This window comes from Gobius niger (assembly GCF_951799975.1).
Source record: "Gobius niger genome assembly, chromosome: 12".
Taxonomy (NCBI): domain Eukaryota; kingdom Metazoa; phylum Chordata; class Actinopteri; order Gobiiformes; family Gobiidae; genus Gobius; species Gobius niger.
This window is the reverse complement of record NC_136863.1, coordinates 3435993-3457501: the sequence shown is the minus strand read 5'-3', so window position 1 is coordinate 3457501 and position 21509 is coordinate 3435993. Positions and strand designations below refer to the sequence as shown.

The 21509-nt window shown below is 42.0% G+C and overlaps 1 protein-coding gene across 1 annotated transcript; it reads left to right on the top strand.

Moving 5' to 3' along the window:
• The first annotated feature begins 10615 nt into the window (after positions 1-10615).
• On the top strand, positions 10616-21238 carry apmap (adipocyte plasma membrane associated protein). The gene is made up of 9 exons (XM_079567130.1): positions 10616-11044; positions 13444-13560; positions 14433-14548; positions 17187-17279; positions 18237-18353; positions 18542-18716; positions 19083-19217; positions 20682-20874; positions 20992-21238. Exons 1-9 carry the CDS (start codon positions 10953-10955, stop codon positions 21199-21201), a joined length of 1248 nt encoding a protein of 415 aa, XP_079423256.1. The 5' UTR covers positions 10616-10952; the 3' UTR covers positions 21202-21238.
• The last annotated feature ends 271 nt before the right edge of the window (positions 21239-21509 follow it).

The following is a 21509-nucleotide window of genomic DNA, read 5'->3' as shown; positions in this document are numbered from 1 at the left end:
TTAAAGGTCCTATATCATGCAAAATCGACTTTTTGGAGCTTTTAGCCATGTTGTTATGCTATTTCCTTATCAAAAACACCCCCAGAGTGGCTTGTGGCTTCATTCACGCAGTTCTCAGTAATCCTCCTGAATCCTGCTCTCTGAGCAGCTGCTCCTCCCTCTCCTGGTGAACGGCTGAGTGTTCAGTTGTGTCGTAACAACGGAACGGAAGTGCTCGACGTCTGTAATGTAATGTCTTAATTCTGTGCTTACGGCCTGATTTTAATTTGTAAAACAGCTTTTTCATTATTTCTGTCGTAAGAGAGAAACAAAGAGTAAAAAATGAAAAAAAAAAAAAACAAAAAGAAAAAAAAACGGATGTGCCCGAAGTGCTTCCAGGTCAGCTGAGGCCAAAACAAACACATTGCGTCTGAACAGATCAGTCATGTTTGCGCTGCAGCTGTGAAGATGGAGCTCGTTACCTACTCTGGACACACCTGTTTTTTATTCTTAACTAACGATAATGTCACGGACGGAGAAAAAGAAGCGCGTTTGGCTACGGGGACAAGGAGTTTATATTCAACCCTTTTCAGGAAGAGGCCACTCAGCTGTTTTTTTCTCCGGGATTCAGCGACTTTCACCAAAATACTGTTTTTCTGTGACTGTCACTGATGGATGTTTGGTGAACCTTCGCCAGAACCAAAGTGGATTAACTTTTATAACCAACGCGAGTCCCACAATGTAAACAGCGATGGAGCAGAGGGTGAGTCAGTCCAAACGCGGGTTAGCTTGTGTGTTAGCATATTAGCATGTGTGTTAGCCATTTATGAAGCTGTGTTGCAGATGTCAACTCCATATAACTGCATCGTGAAGTAACTTCACTTATTGTTGTTTATTTATATTACGGTAAAGTTGTATGTGCGGAGAGAGGGGGCGGAGTTAACTGAATCGAAGCGTTGTGTCTTCCGGGTTTGAAAAATACCTCCAGAAAACACTTATATTTATCACAAAAATGAGTGCTCCATAGTGGTAGAGGTACAATATATCATATAAATGCCTATACTTAACTTTGGAATGGCTAAAATAGCATGATATAGCTCCTTTAATAAAATAATTACAGATATTTCTGCTTCCTTCCACATTTGGGCCCGAAACTAAAATCAACAGCAGAAGAGTTTCAAGCACAGTTTACATTTTACTGGACCTGCTAAACACATTTACATTTGTTTTATTCAAACCAAAATCTATATTGAGGTTTGTTGAGTCTCAGAGAGTTGAGTCAGTTCAGCGTCCAACGGTCCAGCGACAGCCCAGTGAGCGTGAAGCGCAGTGCCAAAGTTGTTTTTGATTTCAACATCTGTCATTTTTTGATAGATTTACATGAAACAAAAAAACGTTTCTGTGGCTTTATTTATGTCTAAAACAGCAGCCCAGGCTCCTGCAGCAGGTAAAGCCTTTGGGCCTGTAATAGAACTAATGTGAGAGGCCATTATTATAATATCCCTCACCTATGGTCATCTGGGTAATGACCGAAAGAATCGCGAATACAAGCGGCCGAAATGAGTTTCCTTCGCAGGATGGCTGGGCGCACCCTTCGAGAGCGGGTGAGGAGCTCAGTTACTCGGAGGCCTCCCGCAGGAGGTGTTCCAGGCATGTCCTAGTGGGACAAGGCCTCGTGGAAGACCCAGGACACGCTGGTGGGACTATGTCTCCGAGCTGGCCTGGTGTCGCCTCGGGGTCAGAACAGCTGGAGGAGGTGTGTGTGGATCGGGACGTCTGGGCGTCTCTGCTGAGACTCTGCCCCTGTGACCCGGCCCCGGATAAAGTGGAAGAAAATGGATGGATGTTTTTCTGGCGGCCCAAAAGTTCTGCGGCCCACCGGGAAACGTCCCGACTCTCCTGATTACCAGCACCCTTTGACATCCATTAATCATTTCTAACGAGCCTTTGACCTAAACCTGGTCGATGGGTTGACAACAGCTGAAAACATCTGGATCGTTCAGAATTTGCAATGTTTGTAATGCTAACAGACTGGCCGACTTGCTAACTGTCTGTGTACGTTAGGATCGAACACGCCTCCTTTTTATTTCTATGATTCCAAACACCTCAGCACAGGGCCTTTGTTCTCGGGACCGGAGCTGGTGTGGTCCTCCGTGGTCCTCCATGGTCCTCCGGGGTCCTCTGTCCTCCGTGGTCCTCCGCGGTCCTCCGTGGGCGTCTTTCTCTCGACAGCTCCTCGCTCAGATCTTAAGCTCTGACCCTAATTTCGGTGAATTAGCGGTGAACATCTGCAGCGTTAAGTCCTGACCCAAATCCCCTTAAAGTCCGAGTCCGGTCCTGGCTCCAGATGCTTTCTCTGAACCACGAATTAAGACGAATTAAAGGAGCGCGCCGCATTATCCTGATGTGGACATGAGCGTGCACGTGAGTGAGTGAGTGTGTGTGTGAGCACGTGCGTTATACGGTTAATATTCCCACAGCTGCAGCACTTTGTCTCAGAGACTTTAAATCTAGAACGAGTTCTCTGATGGAAAGTGCCTTTAATCTGTCAGCGCAGATGTTTGGAGCTGTTGATGTTTAATATCTGTGTAATTACTCATAATATATGTTTAATTACTGTAAATACTGTGTAATTATTAGGGAAGCAACAATTCTCCACCTTATGCTGAATCCTCTTCAGTTCAATGCTTAAATATGATATGATTGTAGATCGACCGCTAATACTTTCTTTAAGCAGTTGAAGATTTTCCACTAGAATGTTGTTTGACACAGTACAGCTGTTTTCAGTTATTTTCGCTTGTTTGCTAAATTAAACATCTATATTTAAAAAGAAACACAACTTCCTATATTCCGGCCTTTACTGTAGCATGACATTTGATTAAAACATTTCCTACACGCTTCAATGGGCGAGGAAAGCGGTCTCTTCATGGAGCTGACATTGCTGCAATACCACCTTTCCAAAAACATCCTTATTTACGCTGTTTCTTGCTCCAGTTTTAGGGATTTAATATTTTCCAAATGATTTAAAACAGACGCAAGAGCAGAAGAAAACAGTGTATCGGTCACCGCGTTTTGGAAGGTGACAGGTGACGGCTTCTGTCTCTTGGACCAATGTGGGTAAAAACGTGAACGGTTCCTCTTTTGAACAGAAAGGAGGAGAGTCGGGCAGGCCAAGCAAAACAAACTTTGTAAACAAGAGTCCAATGGATGCTTTACACCTCCTTAGCACTGCTTTAAAGGGGCTAGATGCAAGTTGGCCATTTTATACTCACTACTGCCACCTCAGGTCATACATGTAACTGCAGGTTCTATATGAAGCTCGTGCATGACGGCACTTCTGACCCGCAGTAACACCTTTCTGAGTGACAGTGCAGGAGTTTAGAGGCAGTTGTGGTGAACAGGTCTGAGCTCATTCTACACATGAGGACATGGAGGAACATGTAGGGGAGGAAAGTACATCATTTTAACATGTTTAAACTCTGTATAGTCCCTTTAAAGCCTTGCTCCTTGTCCTGAAACTTGCTGTGACCCAAGTGACGATGTAACCGGGTAAGGTTTCATTAAAGGACTGAAGGTTTGCTCATTGAAAAGGAAAGTCATTCCAATAGTTTTATGTGATTTTTTCAAAGTTTAATAAGCTTCAGTTTCTCAGTTTTTATCTTAACCTCTTAACCCTCACCTGAACCGAGCACATTTTCTCCAGTTTGGCTTTACCCCAATGTGAACGTTTCTTGGAAAGAAGCGTCAAAATAGCAACAAGAACGAGGATGAAAACGGCATAAAAATGTAACACAAACACAAAAACATGCCAGAAAAGCAACAATAGCACAACAAAAAAAGCAATGAAAAAGCAATGAAAACACGACAAAAAAACGACAAAAATGTGACAACAATGTGGCGACAACGCAACAAAAAAGTTTTTAAGAGCAGCTCTAGACCCACCTTTTTAGCTTAGCCTCGATTTGGGTAAAGCTGAACTGGAGAACATGCAGTTAAGGCGGGGGGTAAGAGGTTAACAGATGTGTTGCTGTTTAAAAGCTGCGTCCTCGGCGGCACACGGGTCCCGGGTCCCGGGTTCGATTCCCACCTGGACGGGGCCTTTCTGTAGAGTTTGCATGTTCCCCCGTGTCTGCGTGAGTTTCCTCTCTGTAAAGTCAAACGCTGATCCCTGCCTGGAAAAACACCAAAGCCACATCTTTTGAAAGAAGAAGCTCCTGCATGTCTTAGTTTGCTTAAAAACATATCTTATAATAAAGAAAATCTTGTCCGACACATTAAAGGTGTTGAATTGAAATGTTGAGCTCCACATTGAAACACGATAATGGGTTTTAAAGACATGTTGAATGTGTAGTCGACAGCTGCTGTGGAGTGTGATGGAAAGTGGTCTAATCTGTGTTGATTGTCAGATTAAAGCGTTTCTAATGAAGCTCTGACATCAGAGACGAGAGATCAGCAGCGCAGATCAGAGCACAAGGGTCCATGACTTGAGCAAAGTGTTAATTTTGACAACATTATAATACAGTTTAATCTCGGTCTTTTGATGGAAATGTAGTCGACGAAATACTGTCCAAAATGTATTTAGACTTTTGACTCTTTGTTAAAACTCAACAATTGAATTAGGTCTAATATTTAGGGGGAAAGTGGCTATTCCTACTTCAGCAACTAAACCAAGTCCAAAACAAGGCTTAAACTGAAACAACATGAAACTTGGATTTGGCTTTATCCACACGAAGACAAAACACTTTCTCTGTGAGCCTGAAGCAGCTCAGTGAATGTGAGCGTCTACATGGGTCGACTCAGGTCTGTGAAAACGGTGCAGTTCATCCTCCAGGCCTGTGGGAGGCGCTGTGACGCTAACACAGATAATAGAAGATGTGCATGTGCAGGAAACTTTAAATGTAAACAGTGAAAATGAAAGTGACTGAAGGATTTAGGATCGACAGAAGAGACGAGGAGGAGAGTTTATTCTTCTGTCAGTGACTTTTCCTGTCAGTCCAAAAACACAGACGGACTCGTGTTTTTCTACTCGTCACCTGTGGCTCGTGGACGGCAGTGGAGCAAAGAGGGGCGGAGTCAAGCCATCATAGACCCATGAGGAAAACTCAGTATCAGGTCAGTAGATTATGGATCACAGACTCTGGAGCTGTGATGTCATCGTTTTAGTAAAAAGTTGCGGAGACGTCGAAACATCGGCACAGCGTAAACGGCGTTTTCAGATCTTTCCTCTAGGACCTAGTTTGGAAAATGTTGGTTTACAGACCCTAAAACGCCGGCTCGATCGATAAAATATCTTTGTTTGGTCCTTGTTGTTTGGTCCTTGTTTGGCTTGACTTCGTGTGGACGGGGCCTAAACAAAGCAAATCTGTGACTAAACCAGAACTAAACCAGGTCTTAACTAAGAAACCAGGTCCACATTAGGGATGTACCGATCCAATATTCAGTATCGGTATCGGTAGCCGATCAGGCTTTTTTAGAGTATCGGATTGGATCGGATTTGATGACTGAACGGGTCCGATACAAGACGGCCGTGAATCTGCGGTCCTGAATCTGCAGGTTTACCGCACCGCCGCGCTTCGAGGGTTTATCACAGCACAGCGGTAAACCTGCAGATGGAGCCGCTGCAGATCCAGGACCGCAGATTCACGGCCTTCATGCTATCGCTAAGCTAGGACATGGAATTGATTTATTTGATTTTATTTATTCTTATTATTGTGTCTTTCACATAAGTGCTCAGCTCTCGTGGGCTTACAAGACACATTTCAAAACAGAATTAAAACACCTGCTTCTGAAAAACTTTCTAATCATGTCATCACATTTTTTTCCATCTTTTTTTTGGGGGGGTATTCAACTCATTTTGTAACTTTTTTTGTAATGTTTTTTAATCAATTTTTGTCATTTTTTTTGTCATTTTTTTGGGTCATTTTTTGTTCTTTTTTTTGTCATTTTTTTGTCATTTTTTTGTCAAAGTTTTCTCACTTTTTTGTCACATCTTCATCATTGTTTTCGTCTCAGTTTTGTTGCTATTTTCACAGCTTTTGTCCAGAAGCTTTTGGACTGGGGTAAAGCCAAACTGGAGAAAATGTGCTTGTGGGAGTTAAGGGGTTAAAATTCAAAGCTAAAGCCAAAACGTCTTCCATGTTCATGAAAAAAATACAACTGGTAAAACTAGTGGTAAAACTGGTAATATCCATAGGCAATAATATATAATGATATACAGTATATTATATAAAACTCTAATAATACAAAAAGACTGTATCGGATCGGTATCGGATCGGTATCGGCCAGATGAAGAGTCAAAAATATCGGATCGGGAGCTCAAAAAAGCGGATCGGTGCATCCCTAGTCCACATTAGGGCAAACTGGAGCCGTTTGTGTCATGATCACTTCCTCCTCCTGCCGGAGCCTCCATCGCATCGTGAGAGCAGATCTGCGGAGCCCCATGGTGACCCTATGCACCCATCACGGTCTCGTCAAGGTCAAGCCTTCAGGGAGAGGAGACCGCGGAATCCACAGGCCAGGTCCAGTCGACTGAAGAACGGTTGCTTCTTGCTGGGAGGGATACCATTTTTTTGTTTCTAAAGACAGTTTTATCTTTGAGTTTGTTTGTTTGCTCCTGAACATGTTTACCAAATGAGAGCCTCTTGTCACGCAGTACTCGAGTAAATGTACTGGTACTTACTGACACCTCTGGGAGCCCGTGGTGTCAGTACTCGAGTAAATGTACTGGTACTTACTGACACCTCTGGGAGCCCGTGGTGGACAGAGGGAGAGCGGGGGGGTGTAAAGTGGTCTAATCTGTTGCTGATTGTCAGATTAAAGTCTGTAATGAAGCTCTCTCTCTCTCGTCGGACTCATCAGAGACTCTTTGATTAGAAACACACTCCTCTAACCTCTGCGCCTCCGGAGGTCAAAGGTCAGATCTCTGTCCTGTTTTCCCCTCGGAGCGCTCTGCGTGTGTGTGTGCAGGACAAATGAATACAAACAGAAAGTACTTATGGGCTGTTTGAACCACTTTGCTCCTCTCCGTGTCTCTGTATCTTTGTTTAGTAGGAAGGTTTATTAACCTCTTGAACTGAGCACATTTCAAATGAGACGAGGATGAAAATGCTACAAAAGAGCAACAAAAACATGAGAAAAAACATCTCAAAGTTCATTGTCTTCTCTGTCAGCACATATAAGCTGGTCAGTAGAAAGGACTTTCAGCCATAAGAATATTAAGTCTCTTTGAGTTCCTTAAAAAGCGTTGTTTAAGACTTATGTATTATTATTATTATTATTATTATTACTACCGTAAATTCTCTAATACTGGCCTGTATTCCATTAGCGGCCAGGTCTCTGACAGAGGCCGGGTCTCTGACAGACAACTGTGAAGTGAAAGCAAAATGATACATGACTCTGTTATTTTTCAAAAAATAGAAAAGTGAAAAGTGGTGCTTGCATAAGAATTCATACAGCATTTTCTGAGTGCAATAAATTGCCTTTAAAACATTCCTAATGATTCCAGAATGTTCACACCTTGGCCTAACGGTTAAATAGAGGCCACCTGTGTGTAATCTACTCTCAGTATAATTTCAGCTGTTCTTTTAGGCCCTCAGAGCTGTGGTCGGAGTGTATCGGTCACTAAATATTAGATCAAACAAGGAGACACTGGTAAGAAATACAACCAAGTGCCCCAAGATAACTCTGGAGGAGCTGTGAAGTGCTGCTGCTGAGCTGGGGGAATCTGTACATGGGACAACTATAAGTCGTATCTACTCAAATCTGGCCTTCATTGACGAGTGGAAGAAGAAAGCCATTATTGAAAGGAGACCATAAGAAATCCTGTTTGAAGTTTGCTAGAAGTCATATGGAGCACACAGCTCCATGTGGACGAAGGAGCTTTGGTCAGATGAGACAAAAATGTAACTTTTTGGCCCAAATGCAAAACGTTATGTATGGAGCAAACCTAACATTGCTCATGGTCCTGAGTGCACCATCCCCAGTGTCAAATATACGGGGGGGAGCATCATGCTGTGGGGCTGCTTTTCCTCAGTGGGGACTGGGGAGATTGTAAGAATAGTTGTGAAGATGGATGGAGCCAAATACAGAGACATTTTGGAGGAAAACCTGCTGGAGTCACAAGAGAACTGAGGCTGAGATGGAGATTCAGCTTCAGCAGGACAATGACCCTAAACACAAAGATAAATCTACAATGGAATGGTTCAATAAAAACATATTAATGTGTTAGAATGGCCCAGTCAAAGTCCTGACCTAAATCCTATCGAAAATCTGTGGAAAGGTCTGAAAACTGCTGTTCACAAACGCTCTCCTTCTAATGTGACAGAGCTTGAGTTGTTTTGTAAAGACGAATGGGCTAAAATGTCAGTCTCTACATGTGCTAATCTTGTAGAGTCAAACCCCAAAAGACTTGTGCTGTTATTACAGCAAAAGGGGGTCCCACAAAGTATTCATTCATGCTGTATGAATACTTATGCACGCCCCACTTTTCACTTTTCTATTTTTTGAAAAATAACAGAGTCATGTATCATTTTGCTTTCACTTCACAGTTGTCGGTTACTTGTGTGTGAACGTTCAGTAAAAAAAATCCAAATACAATCTTTATGTTTAGGGTTGTAAACATGACAAAATGTGCAAAAGTTCAAGGTGTATGAATACTTTCGAGAGGCACTGTACCTATCTATCTATCTATCTATCTATCTATCTATCTATCTATCTATCTATCTATCTATCTATCTACATATCTATCTATCTATCTATCTATCTATCTATCTACATATCTATCTATCTATGGGTGTGTGTTTATAAACCTGTTCCTGTGATGAGGTGCTGCCCTCTGCTGGTTGTTATCGGTACCTCAGTCATCTTCCTTAAAAATATTAGAAATGGAATAAAAGCAAAAGTGTTCTTAATCAGGGGAATTATTTGACTATATTTATTTTACTTTTTCCAACTTTATTTTTGAAAATTAGACCAACTTTAGAATACTTGGCCTATTTACTCTGATCTTTAAGGGACAGAAACACTCAGAGCTCATAGACAGAAGAATCAACACGTGACACGGTGGCACAGTGGTTCGCGCTTATGCTTTGTCAAATTGTTGTCGTCTTTTCAAATTTTACTTTTTATATTTGTTTACTTTCATATTCTTCATGCATGCACTGATAATCTTGTAGTTTTAAAGTTTTTATAGTGTTATTTTAATCTAAATTCTGGTGTACATGTTTTATGTTGCACGTCTTTGTGAACTTGTTCTCAAACAATGGCAATAAAAACTATTCTGATTCTTATTCACAGCTAGAAGGTCCTGGGTTCGAGCTCCTTTCTGTGTGGAGTTTGCACGTTCTCCCCGTGTCTGCGTAGGTTTCCTCCGGTTTCCCCTACCACTAATAACATGTACAAGAGGTTCTCCTCTGGTGCCAGGACTCCTCTGTAAAAGAGATTCTTTATCTCAGTGGGACTTTCCTGGTTGGTACAACAGAGCAGTAAACCTCTTAAAGGGGGGGTGTTATGCAAAATTGACTTTTTCAAGCTTTACATCATGTTATTATGTCACTCCCTCATTAAAACATGCCTGAAGTGTTGCCTTGGCACATTCACGTATTTTTGAGTAATCTGTAAAAACTCTGATGGCGGCCATTTTAGGGATAGGTTTGCCTGAGTCCTCCTAGGAACGCCCCCACCTCCTGGAGACGCCTCCGAGCTTTCGTCACCAGCCGAGTAACCAACCACTGCTCCTCAGCAGAACCCCCTCCCCACTGATGCCACAGACAGCGTGTGGAGGGGGCGTGTCTAAAGGCTCAGAGGTTCTTAAAGAGACAGAGGCCTATTTCAAGACATTCACTACAGCCAATTTGAAAGAGCAATTTTATACTTGGCAGTTATTCTAATTTACTGCATTTCCAGACCAACAGAAGGTTTCGTCATCACTGTAGTGTGATATAGACTGGTGCTATGTTAGTGAAAAAAGCAGAATACCCCCTCTTTAACCTCCGCCTTAACTGAGGACATTGTCTTCAGTTCCACTTCACCGAAATCTATAAGCTTAGATCAAAATACAAACAAAAAAAAGAGGTAAATTAGCGCAACAACAAAAAAGCAATGAATATACAAAAAAAAGAAAGGAAAAATCTTAGATTTAGGTTTTGTAGGTCTTAGCTTTCAAATGAGGCGTTACCCTGGCCTGTAGACTGTAAGATTTTGGTAAAGTCGAAAAGGAGAAAATGAGCTTGGTTAAGAGGTTTGGGATTATATAATATTACAGACATTTGATTGTAGCATAGATATAGACAACATCATCATCTTTATTATCAGAATCGAAGACCAGAAGATAAGAGATAGTTTAGATTTGACACAACAGAGATTCTTATTGCGAAAGCCCGGGCGGATGTGACTGCAGGGCTACTGCACGATCACACACGGAAGTACAGAGCGCTAGCAAAAGCAGCAACTGCGCATGTGCACACCTGATTCAGTATTATCTTAAACGTTATTTATTAATGATTTGACCATCGGAAATTAGTGTTGCGTAATTATAATGTCGACAGGCTTTAAGTACAGTTAATTTTGTCTAGTAGATATATATATATGTATTTTTTTTATCCTTTGTGGCTTTAGTAAGAGACGGAGCCACAGCATTAAGCTAGGCTAACCGTTAGCATGTTCGTACTTTGTATAAACAGAAGAGATTTAAATTATTCTGAGTTAAACTTCTGATTGTGTCTCGGGTAACAGACTCAAAGGCAAGTTGTGAAAGAAAGACTTGTTTTTGTTCCTACAATACTCGTACGTAGGTGATTGTATTTGCCCATACCGTGCTTCCGCCTCGGATCGAGCAGCCGCACTCCTGTCACTGCTCTGACCGTGTTCCGTGTTTATCCCGGACATAAACCTGGACCAAACGGGGCTGGTTTATCCTGGGTCTGACCGAGCCCGAGCCGTTCCGAGCCGAGCTGTGACCCGCCCCGAGGCTAAGGATGAGAGAGGCTGAGGGTCTGCGCCTTAGGCGGAGTCAACAACCACGAGTCCTCACTGCAGAACCCAGAGACGAGGACCTGAGAGGGACCAGGTAACGACTCAGATGATAGTGTTATATCCAAAAGCATGTTCATAAATACACCGAATGTGAGTGCTATGATTTAATAATTGTGAGGAAATATTACATATATATAAATGCAGATTCTAAAACTCATAACCCTAAACATAACACAGCACATTTCCTCCAGTTTTACCCAAATCTAAAAGCTTCATGACTGGAGCATGCAGTCTGTAGGCCAGAGTAACGCCTGATTTGAAAGCTAAGACCTACAAAACTCATCTAAGCTTCTTCCTTGTTTTTCACGTTTAGTTGCTTTTGTTGCTCGGTCACGTTTTCATTGCTTTTTTATCACATTTCTGCTACATTTTTGTCACGTTTTCATTCATTTCACTTAGATCAGCTTTGTCGGTCTTTCCAGTGAGACATTACACTGGCCTGTAGTTTTTAAGCGTCGATCGAGAAGCTTTTAGATTTGGGTAAAGCCCAACTGGAAATAATGTGCTCGGTTCAGGTGGGGGTTAAGAGGTTCACAAAACGGACGTACTTATTTTTTGCTTAATATGTTGCTTTATTTCTTTTCCCCTATCTTTAGCTTCTGCCAAATCAAATATATGCCAGCAGCTGCTCCAATATCATGTCACTGATTTACAGACGGAAACAGGGTCAGGTCGGTTTGGAAGCAGCGACGCGAACAACACGAGAGTGAAGCTGGTTTTGAATGTTTCAGCCCAGGCTTTGCCTCACACTGACCGAGCTGTGGTGAAACTGGAAATAAACCAACATTTCACAACAGAAAACGCCGTTTAACCGTGCGATGTTTCAACATGTGTGGAGAAAGTGCTGTATGCAATGTAATGGCTTTAATATACATAAAAGCCATTTAATTTGATTCCAACAAGCAATTATTTGGAAACAGTGACATCACACAATGTTCTTTACACCTGAAGTTTATCAAAAATACAAAAAAATATGTCCCACAACGCATTGATTTGCAGACTTTGCTTACGTTTGTTCACATTTCTGTACATTTTAGCTGAAACTTTAAGATGTGTCCATTTTGCTTTTGAAAATTCCAAAGTTCCTTCATTCTACTGTTTACTGAAATGGAAACCAATCTTTAGCCATTCATATTTTGCATTTAAGTATATATTGTTTTCTAGTACTATACTTGTAAATTCATTAAAGTGCATATGACATGTTTAAATTCTTTTGAAAATCTGATCTGGGCAGAAAAGTTATTTTTATTTAGATTATTAAGCTAATGTCATAGATGGAGGTTAAAGTTCAGAACGTGGTCGGCACGGCAACAGTAAAATTGTTTGCTTCTATTTATGTCACTTCCTGTCAGTGTCCAATAAGGAAGTGAATCTGTAACATCTTAAATATAATCGTGTTAAAACTGTTTTAGGAAAAAATGTGTCATAATGCACTTTAACCTCTTAACTCCCGCCTGAACCGAGAGCATTTTCTCCAGTTCAGCTTTACCCAAATCCTGTAGGCCAGTGTAACGCCTCATTTGAAAGCTAAGACCTACAAAACTCATCTAAATGTATCTTTTTCCTCACATCATCAGATTTGTTTCCATCTTTTTGGGGGGGGGGGGGGTATTCAACTCATTTTGGTAACTTTTTTGGTCATTTTTTTGTCACATTTTTTTGTCACATTTTTTGTCAATTTTTTGTCTTTTTTGGGGGGGCTTTTTTGTCATTTTTTCGTCACTTTTTTGTTATTTGTTTGTCATTTTTTGTCACATTTTTGTCACATTTTTGTCATTTTTTTGTCATTTTTTGTCATTTTTTCGTCAATGTTTTGTCACATTTTTGTCATTTTTTTGTCTTTTTTGGGGGGGCTTTTTTGTCATTTTTTCGTCACTTTTTTGTTATTTGTTTGTCATTTTTTGTCACATTTTTGTCACATTTTTGTCACATTTTTTGTCATTTTTTAGTCCAATTTTTTGTCATTTTTGTCATTTTTTCGTCAATGTTTTGTCACATTTTGGTCACATTTTTCGTCATTTTTTCCTCACTTTTTTGTCAGAGTTTTCTCACTGTTTTGTCACATTTTCATCATTGTTTTCGTCTCAGTTCTGTCGCTATTTTCACACCTCTTTTCCAGAAGCTTTTGGACTGGGGTAAAGCCAAACTGGAGAAAATGTGTGCTCGGTAAAAAAGTCAGTAAAGAAAATAAAATAAAAAATCTGACACTTTGATACATTTTAGTTCAGTGGCTTTCTCTTTCATTGTTCGTAAAACATCAGGTACAGGGCTTTAATGCATTGAATATTTGGCAATTATTCAACAGTTAAAGCGTTAACTTTGACCGCCTGTGTATCAAAGGCTTTTCAAAGCTAATGCTGTATTTTGCCAACATGTATGTTTGATATGGGTCATTATTATGTCCCTCATCCTGTTTTTGTGTCTGTCCTTCAGGACCTATAGTGGGCGGGTCTTCCAGGTCACCTTCCTGTCTGTGGGCGGAGTCCTGCTGATCCCGGTCCTGATCCTGGTCTTGTTCCTGGAGTCTCCAATCCACCCAGAGCCCTTCAGGTACGACGCACTGAGAGCCTCCTCTGGTGGACGGCTGTGGTATGACAGTGGTGTTTGTGTTGCAGTGAGAGCCTCTGGTGGACGGCTGTGGTATGACAGTGGTGTTTGTGTTGCAGTGAGAGCCTCCTCTAGTGGACGGCTGCGGTATGACAGTGGTGTTTGTGTTGCAGTGAGAGCCTCCTCTGGTGGACGGCTGCGGTATGACAGTGGTGTTTGTGTTGCAGTGAGAGCCTCCTCTGGTGGACGGCTGCGGTATGACAGTGGTGTTTGTGTTGCAGTGAGAGCCTCCTCTGGTGGACGGCTGCGGTATGACAGTGGTGTTTGTGTTGCAGTGAGAGCCTCCTCTGGTGGACGGCTGTGGTATGACAGTGGTGTTTGTGTTGCAGTGAGAGCCTCCTCTGGTGGACGGCTGCGGTATGACAGTGGTGTTTGTGTTGCAGTGAGAGCCTCCTCTAGTGGACGGCTGCGGTATGACAGTGGTGTTTGTGTTGCAGTGAGAGCCTCCTCTGGTGGACGGCTGTGGTATGACAGTGGTGTTTGTGTTGCAGTGAGAGCCTCCTCTAGTGGACGGCTGCGGTATGACAGTGGTGTTTGTGTTGCAGTAAGAGCCTCCTCTGGTGGATGGCTGTGGTATGACAGTGGTGTTTGTGTTGCAGTGAGAGCCTCCTCTGGTGGACGGCTGTGGTATGACAGTGGTGTTTGTGTTGCAGTGAGAGCTTCCTCTGGTGGACGGCTGTGGTATGACAGTGGTGTTTGTGTTGCAGTGAGAGCCTCCTCTGATGGACGGCTGTGGTATGACAGTGGTGTTTGTGTTGCAGTGAGAGCCTCCTCTGGTGGACGGCTGTGGTATGACAGTGGTGTTTGTGTTGCAGTCTGCGGGAGCCTCCTCTGATGGACGGCTGCTGGGCTCCAAACCTGAAGCTGCGTTTGGCCGAAAGACTCTTTGAAAACAAGGTCCAGGGTCCAGAGTCCATCGCCAACTTCGGAGGTCAGTTCCAAACCAAAGATCTTTAAAAATAAGTTTAAAAATGTTAAAATTATGTATTTTCCTCCCCCACATGTTCCTCCATGTCCTCATGTGTAGAATGAGCCCAGACCTGTTCACCACAACTGCCTCTAAAATCCTGCACTGTCGCTCAGAAAGTTGTTACTTCGGGTCTGAAGTGCCGTCATGCACAAGCTTCATATAGAAGCTGCAGTTACGTAGATAAGTAAATTTACTGGGGCAGGTTTGGGAAACATTGGAAAAATGTAGGAAATAATGTGAAAATTTGGGGCAGATTGGGGTAAAAATTGGGGAATGTAACGTGAGAAAATGTGAAGATATGTCGGGGGAAAAAATAAATAAATAAATTTTAAAAATCCAGGGAAAAAGAAAATATGAAAAAATTGGTGGTATGATTTTATTTATTTATTTTAATGAATAACCGCTCACTTAGATTAAGTATCGGAGAAAAAAATAAAATGAATAAATAAAACTCTCTTTGGCATTGGCATTGCCAATTCACTGGCATCGAGGAAAAATCTGTAAATAAATAAGTAGAAAAATAAATATATATATATAAATAAAAATGAATAACAGTACCTACATGTACATGTTTGAAAACTAGGCCTTTCAGATGTTATTGTCATTGTTATTGTTGATGATTTTTAAAATTATTTTCATTTTAATTTATTTATTATTATTATTATTTCTCAATCTGTCTATATAGTGTTGTTGCCATAGCTGTGATGTATCGATTTTAATTTCAGTTTTCTGTGTTTTGTCTGGGTTTTGAGACGTGTGGCAGGGGGGTGGGGGGTGGGGGGCGAGCAGGGTGGAGGGAACGGGTGAAAAGGGAAAAAAAAGCAAAAACATGTTGTGTGTAGACCATATTTTTACCATATGACTTTCAACATAAATATTTCTTCCCAACATGAGCACAAAAAACAATAAAAAAAGAACCTGCAGTTACACGTATGACCCGAGGTGGCAGTAGTGAGTATAAAATGACCAACTTGCATCTAGCCCCTTTAACAAAACTCAAGATGGGACACGGCCATAGTAATATATTGGAACAAATGTCAGGTGTAAACAAATGGAAACGCCACTTATTTCCTTGATACTGTTTTGATCTATTTTGAGTTATTTCGTGACTTTTTGAGAATTGTGACCTTTTGTCAGATCTAGATAAATAAAAAGTAAATGTTTGCAGTTTTATAGGATGGATTTTCCTCTGTCAAACTACTCGGGTATTTTTATAATTGTAAAAACTCTTTTCTAGCTTCGTTAGGCCCAAAGCGCTTTACAGGAAAGGAACCACTCACACTCTCAGTCACACAGCAATATACACTGGAGGCAAGCAGTGTGCACCTTTAGGAGCTGGGATTCGAACCCGTGACCTTCCGCCGTGACCAAAGTTGAACCTGGGACCGTGACACAGTGAATGCAAACACTGAACCCTGGGAATGACCTGATCCTGCCTGAGATACGAGGCTTGAAAGTAATAAACCAATCACAAGCAATGGGCGTGTCTCACATTCTGACGTGGAATCAATGAAGTCGTTGCTCCTGGTTTTGCATCAGTGGCGTAGGGGTTAGCCTCGCAGGCCAGTCACAAGATGGCCGCCACGTCAATAAGCGCCACGTCCGATCTCGAACTTTATTAACCTCTTAACTCCCACCTGAACGGATCCCATTTTCTCCAGTTTGGCTTTACCCCAATCAAAAAGCTTCTTGGGGAAATCACCAAAATAACCACAAAAAATTAGAAGAAAGCAAGGATGTAAACGCAACAAAAATGTGACAAAAAATTCAACAAAAATGTGACAAAAAATTCAACAAAAATGTGACAAAAACTCAACCAAAAATGACAAAAATTCAACAAAAAATGACAAAAACTCAACAAAAAAATCACAAAAATTCAACAAAAAATGACAAAAATTCAACAAAAATGTGACAAAAACTCAACAAAAATTCAACAAAAAATGACAAAAACTCAACAAAAAAATCACAAAAATTCAACAAAAAATGACAAAAACTCAACAAAAAAATCACAAAAATTCAACAAAAAATGACAAAAAATCAACAAAAATGTGACAAAAACTCAGCAAAAAAAGTGACAAAAATGTGACAAAAACTCAACAAAAAATTACAAAAATTCAACAAAAAATGTGACAAAAATTCAACAAAAATTCAACAAAAACTCAACAAAAAATGACAAAAATTCAGCAAAAAATGACAAAAATTCCACAAAAAATGACAAAAATTCAACAAAAATGTGACAAAAACTCAACAAAAACTCAGCAAAAAAAGTGACAAAAATGTGACAAAAAATGACAAAAACTCAACCAAAAAGTGACAAAAATGAATAAAAAAGAAAGAAAAAAAAGCATAAAAAAGGTGACACAACACAGCAACAACGCGAGGAAAAAGATCAGTTTTGTGGGTCTTAGCTTTCAAATGAGGTGCTACACAGGCCTGTATAACAGCCAAAGAGGACAGAATGCATTTGGTTTAGGCGGGTGGTAAGAGTTAAATAACTTTAGTCCTGGTCCGTCTGTTGCTGAGCTCTGTTTTTTTAAATGTAATGCTGGAGCAGCCCAAGAGGAAACTGCTGAACAAAACCTCTGGATGTGATTCACAGACGTCCTGTACAGCGGAACGGCCGATGGGAGAATCGTGAAAATGGTCGGACACAGAATCCACACCGTGGCCCGACTCGGCAGACAGCCCTGTGGTGAGCAGAGAAATCTACAATACTCTTGGTCAACTTTACATTTGTATATTATCCTGTTCAAACACATTTAATCACATTCTCAGCTGCAAACTGTTTTCCAGAGCAGTGAATTTAACCTCTTAACTCCCGCCTGAACCGAGAGGATCTTTTCCCTCACGTCATCAGATTTTTTTCCAGCATTTTTTGTTGGGTATTCAACTCATTTTTGTAACTTTTTTGTCATTTTTTGTCACATTTTTGTCATTTTTTTGTCATTTTTTCATCAATTTTGTATCACATTTAGTCATTTTTTTGTCACATTTTTGTCATTTTTTCGTCCATTTTTTATATAATTTTTGTCATTTTTTGTCACATTTTTTTTATTCTTTTGTTGATTTTTTTTTTTTTGTTGTTGATTTTTTTATCCAATTTTTGTCATTTTTTTGTCACATTTTGTCACATTTTTTATCCATTTTTTTGTCACATTTTTGTAATTTTTTCGTCACATTTTGTAATTTTTTTGTCACATTTTTGTCATTTTTTTGTCACATTTTTATAAATTTTTTGTCATTTTTTTCGTCAACTTTTTTATAAAATTTTTGTCATTTTTTTGTCATATTTTTGTCATATTTTGTCACATTTTTGTCATATTTTGTCACATTTTTGTCATTTTTTCGTCAATTTTTTTATAAAATTTTTTATACATTTTTGTCATTTTTTTGTCACATTTTGTCATTGTTTTCATCTCAGTTTGTTGCTATTTTCTCACCTTTTTTCCAGAAGCTTTTGGACTGGGCTAAAACCAAACTGGAGAAAATGTGCTCGGTTCAGGTGGGAGTTAAGGGCTTGAATGAAGCTCAAATGTTTTAGTCTCATTAACTGCGTTGGATTCAGTTTTGGATGATTCCAGTGAACAAACATATGACTTGGACTAAGCTCCTGATGTTTTCGTCTTAACGGGGTCTCTCTCTGGTCCAGGCTCTCGTGAGGATGAACCCACCTGTGGGCGACCTCTGGGGATCCGCGTCGGACCCAACGGGACTCTGTTTGTGGCCGACGCCTATTTAGGCATTTTCCGGGTCGACCCCAACACAGGTACGCTCTGGCTACGGGCAAGATGTGGGAATAATAATAATAATCGTTTAGTTAGGATCGTTTAATCAGGACTGTATATCCTCGCGTCTTCCACAAAGGAAAAACAGCGAAGTGCGGCCATGTTGGATTGATTTTAGACTAAATTCCAGTGTAATAAAGTGAACATAGTAATGAGCGTCTGTGTTCAGGGGAGTCGGTCCGTCTGGTGGAGGGCGGGCTGGTGGTTGCCGGGAGACCGATTAAGTTCATAAACGACCTGGACGTGACGCGCGACGGACGCAGAGTTTACTTCACCTCCAGCTCCAGCAGGTGGCAGCGCAGAGACTTCCTCCACCTCATCATGGAGGCCACGGACGACGGGAGGTACTAGTACTGACGACTACTATTATTAACCTCTTACCCCCCGCCTGAACCAAATGCCTTCTGTCCTCTTTGGCCATTATATAGGTCTGTGTAGCACCTCATTTGAAAGCTAAGACCCACAAAACTGATCCTTTTCCTCGCGTTGTTGCTGTGTTGTCTCACCTTTTTTATGTTTTTTTTTTGGGGGGGGTCAAATTTTGGTTGAATTTTTGTCACTTTTTTGTTGATTTTTTGTCACTTTTTTGTTGAATTTTTGTCACTTTTTTGTTGAATTTTTGTTGAATTTTTGTTGTTTCTTGTGGCACTACTTAAACTACAGACCACTTAAGGTACTGCAGGGTAGAGTACTTCATGTACTTCATGCAGGGTGATGGAGCTGGACACAGAGTCCGGCGAGGTGTCGGTGGTGATGGATCGTCTAAGGTTTCCGAACGGCCTCCAGCTGCTGCCGGACGAGGAGTCGGTGCTGGTGTCCGAGACGACCATGGCCCGAATCCGGAGGTGAGACTCTGGGCCAGGTCCATGTCGTTCTGTTGAGTATTAAAGTGTAAGAACACGAGGAAGTTAAAGGTGCACTATGCAACCATTTGACCTTCCAGTGACCCAGTGGCTGTGTGGGTGGTCAGCTTAGCGCCTCTAATTTTCATCCCGGTGGCTTGTATGATGCTTCAAAATCTATTTATTATTATCTATCTATTAAAGAGGGGGTATTATGCTTTTTTCAATCACATAGCACCCGTCTATAGCTCACTACAATGATGACAAACCTTCTGTCGGTCTGTAACTGAAAGAGCTGCTCAGCTCCTCTACAGTCCCGTGCAGTGGGTGGGAGGTGTTGTCCATGATGGAGGTGAGCTTGGCTAACACCCTCCTGTCCTCCAGGCGGCAGCCCAGGACGGAGCTGGCCCTCCTGACCAGCTTGTTCAGTCTGTTCTTGTCCCGCTCCGCTAGTGGAGAGCAGAGGCCACCACAGAGTCATAAAGGCCGGCTCACTCCGACTCACAGGACCTCAGTCTCCTCAGAAGGACCTCAGTCTCCTCCGAAGGACCTCAGTCTCCTCAGAAGGACCTCAGTCTCCTCAGAAGGACCTCAGTCTCCTCAGAAGGACCTCAGTCTCCTCAGAAGGACCTCAGTCTCCTCAGAAGGTGGAGGCGACTTTGGCCCTTCTTGTACAGGGAGTTGGTGTTGTGGGACCAGTCCAGTTTGTTGTTGAGGTGAACACCCAGGTACTTGAAACTGTCCACCTCCTCGATGTCCAACGGTGTGTGTGGTAGTGGAGACGGTTTAATCAGCAGTGAAAACCTACCAGAAACCTAAAAAACAATTGATCCTGGAGCATTGTACGAGCCACCGGGATGAAAGCAAAGGCGCTGGGTCACTGAAAGGTCAAATATGCACAAAACTTTTTTTATTTTCTTGAAAAGTTACATAGTGCATATTTAAAGGTTTTATCTCATATATAACAGTTTACGACAACATCTACATCTTAATTAGTATGATTTACCTCACCATTTCTCCAGGCAAAGTGAAGATATTTTTGTATTAAAATGAGCCTTCATTGTGTGAGAGAAAAAAAGTTTGATAATTGAAGTCAGAAAAGCATCACTCATGAAAATCCAGAATAAATGTAGTATATCTTTGTGGTCAAATGTTTAAAAAGAGTCTGTATTCGGCTCTACAGCAGATTAAAATCAGCGAAATCCCGTTAAAGTGAACAGGAGTAAAGTTCCGTTGGACCCGGAAGTAGAGCGATGACATCATCACTTAAACGTATAGCCTCCTGCCTCCTGTTAAGCTCCACCCACCACCTTCAATCTGTACAAACGATGAAAGGAGCTCGAGTGCATTCTCCTCCGATCGTTACGCAGCCCTGATCTCCCCAAACCAGTCCAACGCGTGAACAGAGACCAGACCCCGTGGTGAGGTGGTCTGGAGGTCAGGCTGAACTCCGCCTCTGCTCCTCAGGGTTCACGTGGCGGGGCTGAATAAAGGCGGGATGGAGACCTTCGCCGAGAACCTTCCTGGTTTTCCCGATAACGTGCGGCGCAGTTCCGGCGGCGGCCTGTGGGTGGCGATGGCCTCGATCAGACCCAGTCCCGGATTCTCCATGTTGGACTTCCTGTCGCAGAGGCCCTGGATCAAGAAGCTCATCTTCAAGGTGAAACCCTTTCCTGACCCGTCTCTGTGTTAAAGGACCAGGTCTTTGTCCGTGCGGGAAGACAAACACGAAGCGGAGAATGAAACCGAATTACAGAATGTTCTCTCTCCCGCTCAGATCTTCTCTCAAGAATCCGTGCTGCGCTTCGTTCCTCGCTACAGTCTGGTGGCGGAGCTCCAAGATGGCGGCGTGTGCGTGCGCACCTTCCACGACCCGAACGGCGAGGTGGCGGCGTACGTCAGCGAGGTCCACGAGCACCAGGGCGCCCTGTACATCGGCTCGTTCCGCTCGCCGTACGTCGCCAAACTGGACCTGAGCCAAGTCTAGACCCGGGACCGAACTGGACACTGGAGCCGCGAACACTGGGAACCGCTCTGGTTTTAATCATTCGTTTTTGTAATGTTTTTTTATTTTTTATTTCGAACACACAGCGCCGCCGCTTGCTACACGCCACTAACTGAGGTGAGGTGAGCCAACGAGGCGGCGACCAGGGGAGACTCCCCGTGTGAAAGGGGGGCACCACTAAACTTCTGCTTAAAGTGCATATGACACATTTTACTAAAACGTACTTAAAGAGGGGGTATTATGTTTTTTTCAGTCACATAGCACCGTCTATATCACACTACAATGATGAC

Bases quoted from the DNA above. Each gene is read 5' to 3' on its own strand.
- apmap (XM_079567130.1), top strand. From the start codon at position 10,953: ATGAGAGAGGCTGAGGGTCTGCGCCTTAGGCGGAGTCAACAACCACGA. The intron at 14,549-17,186 runs GTCAGTTCCAAA...TGTGATTCACAG, and splicing joins GTCCATCGCCAACTTCGGAG to ACGTCCTGTACAGCGGAACG. The intron at 18,717-19,082 runs GTACTAGTACTG...TACTTCATGCAG, and splicing joins GAGGCCACGGACGACGGGAG to GGTGATGGAGCTGGACACAG.